The sequence below is a fragment of the Apaloderma vittatum genome, unplaced genomic scaffold (assembly GCF_000703405.1).
Source record: "Apaloderma vittatum isolate BGI_N311 unplaced genomic scaffold, ASM70340v1 scaffold5227, whole genome shotgun sequence".
NCBI lineage: Eukaryota > Metazoa > Chordata > Aves > Trogoniformes > Trogonidae > Apaloderma > Apaloderma vittatum.
The window spans coordinates 46,220-52,219 of NW_009726539.1; the positions used below are offsets into that span (position 1 = coordinate 46,220).

The following is a 6,000-nucleotide window of genomic DNA, read 5'->3' on the forward strand; positions in this document are numbered from 1 at the left end:
AAGCCCCTGTGCCCAAGGCACCACCTGAGGCTGGGACTTCTCTAACTTTTGAGAGCGCACACTGACATTGTCAAGGGGAGACTAGGGGATATAGAGAAGTGCAACAATCGAGCCCCTCCTGAGGTCACAGTCAGAGCTGGCAGTCACTCTTCAGCCCCTCCTGCTCTGTGCTGATGCACCGAATTTTGCGATTCAACTGGTTACTTCCTCTGCTGTAATGCTGAAGGTTCAGGGCACCCAATTTGATGATGACAGCAGTCATCCGGCACATAATACAGGTTACAGCTATACCATACTTATATTTGACTGCACAAACTTAACTTGGACATAAGCATAATGACAGTGTTTAATTACTCTTATTGTGTATTTTTCAAAGAATCACTGTCATTTTCTGTGCTCGGGATGGATTAAGTGCACCAATTAGTGTTTCACAGAAAATTATAAGCATGCTAGAGCCTGAAAACTGCTTCAAGGGCTCAGCTGCTCTGTATTTTATTCCGGTCAAAAACAAGCAAGTCATCCTAAATATAATTTTACAACCAACAAATGCTTAAAATACTACTCCCTAGCTTTATAAAACCTCAGGTTTTCAGGTACAGACTTGTGAAACCAGAGATCAGAGACAATTTTACTACATACAATTTTTATCAGCAATCTTCAAATTATGTGAGATAGCCAGAGGCTGCGAATTCAGGTCCTGAAAAACCTGAAAATGCCCAAAGTACATTAGCGCTCACATTTACGTAATTGGTCTTATTTTTGCCTGAGGTAGCCATTGTAGACTAGAAACAATCTAGTCTGCCTGCTTTATTTACCTTTTCGTTCATTTACTGGTTGTGAACCCTCATGTATTCTCTTAGGTTTAAGAAGAATCTAATAAATATAATCACAGCAACTAGATCTGCTTTTTCAAAATCTAAAAAAATTAATAATCTAGACATTCAATTAGAGCATTGCATTACTCCAGTTGTTAATTTTTATGTTTCTGTGACCTTTCTTAATGTATGCAGCTAACTTTTCAAATGTCACACTGGTTAATGGGTCTCATTAACTTTTACATAGAGCATGCAGTGTTAACGTATTTACCCTCAGAGCTGATGGAAAAAAGCTGGCAAACCATCACTTCACTCCTGTTTCCATCACTTTACTGCATTTTCACAACATGAGCCCATGTTTTCAAAATGGCTAAAGGCACTTTAATGCAACTTCCTAAACCAGTGTCCAGCCTTTTCTAAATATCAGATCTCTTCCGGCTCTGCTCCCTTTCCTTTTCTATCAAGTACATGCTACAGTGTTTTCTGCCACAACAAAGAAAAGGTGCATCTGTAATCTGAGCACTGCTAGCTCAGCAATAGAATCAAGCAAAACCACTGAAACAGAATAGCCTGGCTCTAGGGCCATATTCTAGCCAGTGTTAAATACTGAGTATACAGTTGTGACAAGGAAAACCAAAACAAACAAGCAAACCAAAAAAAACCCACAAAGAATTCCCTAGAACTTTCCTCCCTTTAGAAATGGCTATTCTCTCCAGAGAAACTTACTGTGTTGGGCTTCATACTGGGCACCGTGGTGCTGTAACTGCTGACTGCGCCTGTAACAGCCCTCTCCAGCTTTCAGAGCTTGCTTGAACAGCTTCTCTGCTTCTACAATTGTTGTTGCTTCCTCTTCGGCCAAAAGAATATAGGCAGTAGCACACCTGCAAAAATATCAGAGGAAAAACCATGAGAAAGTTACACGAGGTAAAACCTATACAGAGATAAGCAGACTGGTATGGAGGTACCACATACAGAGGCAGTGGAGCCTTGTCCCCATATCTTTCTGACGAACTACTAAGAAATGCTAATAAATACTCTGGCAACCAGAGCACGACTCTCATTTATAAGCACTGTATCACTTGGAGTCAACTGACCTAAAACTGCCCCAGAAAGTAACACACTGTCTCACAATCATGGCCTACAGCACTAAAACTTCTGGAAAACAAAACTAGTCTCACGCACTACTGTTTTAACGCAAAATGTATCCATTACTGTAATGGCATGAACAGAATCAATAGACCTAAAAGAATCAATAGACCTATAACACCTGCCATATGCAAAGGACTGATTATAAATTTAATTGCAAAGATTAAAAAGCAAACAAACAAACAAACAAAACCAAACCACCAAACCCAACCTCCCCAAAACAGGAAAGCAGCTTTAGGATTACACAGAAAGGTAAAATGCATGATGGGAGTCACCTCATCCAGCTTCCAGCTGTCTAATTCAGATCTCTTAACTATCTGTGCCACTCCACCTCCAACAAGAAGCATCTCCACAAAGCCATTCACATGTTTAAACATGTCCTGAAGAATAGTTCGAATTGCTGAATGGAGGCACCTCTCTCACTCACTACAGATGGAGCCCAGGCAACTCCTTTAAACTTGACGGCCACGTTTTTCACAGCTGAAGTTACATGGCATAGAGCCTGTTGACTTCTTTCCGCCACAAAGCACACTGCTGCTAAGATTCTTCTTTATAGAGAAACAGAATTTAGCTGTAGCTGACTCTAGTTGCATTTCAAAAGGAGCATTCAGCTGAGGAACAGGAAACAACAGATGCAGGGAAAAACAGGATTCCAGGCACCAGCATTTGCTGTGGGTCACTCAGCTGGAAAGCAGCTTGGCAGAAAAGGACTTGACGGACACCAAGTTCAAGATGAGCCAGCAGTGTGCCCTTGTGGCAGAGAAGGCAAACGGTGGAGCTGTGCTGGGAGGAGTGTTGCGAGCAGGTTGAGGGAGGTGATCCTTCCCCTCCACTCAGCACTGGTGAGGCCACATCTGGAGTGCTGCATCCAGTTCTGGGCTCCCCAGTACAAGAGGGACACGGACATACCAGAGAGAGTTCAGAGAAGGGCCATGATGATTAAGGGACTGGAGCTTCTCATATATGAACAAAGGCTGAGAGGGCTTGGACTGTTCAGCCTGGAGAAGAGAAGGCTCAGAGCAGATCGTGTAAATACCTCACGTGAGGGTGAAAAGAGGATGGAGCTGAGTTCTTTTCATTGGTGCCCGGTGACACGACTAGAGGCAATGGGCACGAACTAAACAACAGGAACATCAGGACACACGTTTTTACCATGAAGTTGACTGAGCACTGGCACAAGTTGTCGGAGGTTGACTTGGGCATTGGTTGGCACATGCTGACTGAGGTTTGGCACAGGGAGATTGCAGAGTCTCTCTCCTTTGAGATACTCAAACGCTGTCCGCACACAGATCTGTGCAATGTGCTCCAGGTGCGCCTGCTTGAGTGCGGTGGCTGATCCAGATGACCTCCAGAGGTCCTTGCCTTACGGAATTCTAGAATGCAGAATTCTAGAATCTCTGAGGGCAACCTAAGGGACTCTCTCCACTTTATGCACTTTGGCAACATTCATACATTTTGTCATGCCAGTAAAGCGTAACAGTGTTGAATCTATTGTGGGATCTCAGAATACTACACTTCTCACTGAGAGAATAAATAATGGACTCAAAGACTGAAAGTCTCAGAAAATTACATCATTTTCTCTCACATTATGAAATGAATATTTCAGAAGGTGTTTATGAGTCCCTTCTTTCTTGCCTCTGTTCGGGATGACTGAGAAATCCAAAAGGGAAATCCCCATCCCATAAATGCGTATTTCATATGCTCATCAGGAGGGGACTTAATTAACAGTTCACTGTGCCGATCCAAAGCTCACTGACATCAATGGGAAGACTCCTACTGTCATCACTGTCTTAAGGATCTTCTGGGTGGCTAGCGCAACATGCAGCTGGGCTTTTCTTCTCCCGTTGCAGGCCTTCCTGTGACAGGCCTGTAATCGTGGTTAAAAATTACTGTAGCAAAGCCCTCGCCTTAAGCTATCATCAAATGGATTTTTAAATGACAGGAAATAAATGTCAATGCTGTTGTCACTCACTCATTCAATTCCAAAGCTTCGTGTGCTGCAGAAATTCGGGCTTGGGGGTTTCTTTCTCTCCAGGCTTTTTGCATTACTATTCAATAAACAAAGCAGAATTGGGGCATATCAGTCATTACAGCATTAACAAGGAAAATCCACTGCATTGTAACAACAGAATTTATTGCTCTCAGTCTGACTCACTCCAGAGTATTTCAAAGAGCTTAGTGATCACTCAGAGGACATGTAATCAACATGAGCTTCTGTCCCAAATACTCAGCTTTATTCTTTCATTTAATTAAACTTTTTTTCAAGGGGAAATCTGGCTGAGAGATCATGCCATCTGCACTGTCACACACAGAGGTGACAAGCAGCTTTATCCTCTTGGGGTAGTAGATTCCATAGGGCACAAAAGACTACAAGGATAGTTGGGATTATTATTCTAGTTCCTTACTGTGCTGTTGCTTTAGGTGAATATTAAATGGAAACAACATCCAGGCTAATCAGACCACCTCATTAGGAGCCCATCAAGTTCAGAAAAGAGGATTCATGTTTATCGTGTGTCAGAAAAGCACAGTATGTTCTACTTTGTAATTATGGTCTCAGAACAGAGCGCACATCTGTCAGTATCTCTCCTTTCCTGAGACACAGATTTGTCTCTTCAGAAGTAAATTCTGACAATTGAAATCACTGTCGTACATTTTTAGCAGAACCAGTCTCCACTTAACAGCAAAGACTTAACACAACTAAAGCTGGTTATATTAAATTCAGTTGTAAATGTGCTGGTTCTATTTTTTACAGAGCTTCTAACTACATTAGGGAATGAAACATAGGACTCAAGTTTTATGTAAGCTCACTCTCTTCTGTCAGTGTAGACTAAATGGGACCTGGATAATGCAACTCAACATACTACACTGCAGCTGGAGGCATACTAAGCTATATATGTTTGAGCTACTGCTAGAAACAGGGGGCAAAAACCAAGTCTTTACACTTGCAAACGGTACTTTGAATGACTTCAGCAAGAAAGTAGAACAGAATAGTGACACAAATTCGTTTATACCTATACAGATACTTGTTCAGATCTAGAATGCTAGGAATCCAACAGCAATAGCCTTCCAGACATGATCATATCTTTGCCTTTCACTATTTACCCGAGAGAACTCATGTCTGACTGCATTTTTTTTTTGCATCGGTTTAAAACAATCATTACTTTGTTAGCAAAAAAGGTTGTTCACAAGGTTTCTTACTAGCATCTGCAGGCCGTAAATGATCCGTGTCACATGTAAAGAATGTCTGGTGGTCCTGTGCTGAAAGATTCATATCATAATAAGTCAAAGGTTCTCTCCCTGTAACCCACGTATACCTGCAAACATGCCAACAAAGAGACATTTTGGTTAGTGAGGTCACATTTGGCAAAACGAATCTAGGAAAGAATCCTAGACATCAGAGATAGGCACAGCCTACTAAGGTCAGCCAGTCAATCTCCTAACCAACACACGCTGCATTTCACTGTGCTGTGTGGAGTGACAGTCGCTGAACCTAAGCTAAGGATCATGTTGGAAAGCACATGTTGCAAATCAGTAACAGACATGTTCAACCATTACGGCTACAGGAAACCTAGATATAAGTAATTTGGTTGTTTGCTATAACTGACTTGAACAGAATTACTGTATTAACAGTACCAGGTACATCACACTTAGGTTTTTCCATTTTTTTTTATAAGCTCACCAAAAATTGCAGAAGCAAGAGCATGAGCATGGATTTAAATTTCTTTTCATTCAGAAACATTTTACAACTGACAGAAAAACCTGGCATGAGCATGTGTGTATCCAGTTGTTTTTCTTAGTTAGATTAACAGAAAAGTACAGTTAAGATCCTTAACTCAGGACTATGCCTGAAACGGTAACATCGTAGCACTTACCGATTATATTCAGCTCCTCTGAACAGATTTAAAGGATTTCGCCAGACTTTGCATTCTGTCAGAACAGAAACACACAATAATGAATCTCTCCTAAATTACAGTGGTACTTGAGGTTTCAGGAACATCAGTTACATTCTAATGAGCCTTATCAAATAACTTTTTTTTTT

At 41.5% G+C, this 6,000-nt stretch overlaps 1 protein-coding gene across 1 annotated transcript in view; it reads right to left on the reverse strand.

Annotated features, from left to right (window-relative positions):
* LOC104267835 (suppressor of tumorigenicity 7 protein homolog) overlaps positions 1–5,923 on the reverse strand; it is a gene marked incomplete at both ends in the record, with an annotated part of 51,270 nt that extends 45,347 nt beyond the window's left edge. Inside the window, 4 exons of the mRNA XM_009873306.1 lie at positions 1,542–1,696; positions 3,934–4,009; positions 5,160–5,275; positions 5,834–5,923. Coding sequence (XP_009871608.1) covers positions 1,542–1,696; positions 3,934–4,009; positions 5,160–5,275; positions 5,834–5,923 — 437 coding nt within the window. The remainder of the gene's footprint in view (positions 1–1,541; positions 1,697–3,933; positions 4,010–5,159; positions 5,276–5,833) is intronic.
* Between the last annotated feature and the right edge of the window lie 77 nt (positions 5,924–6,000).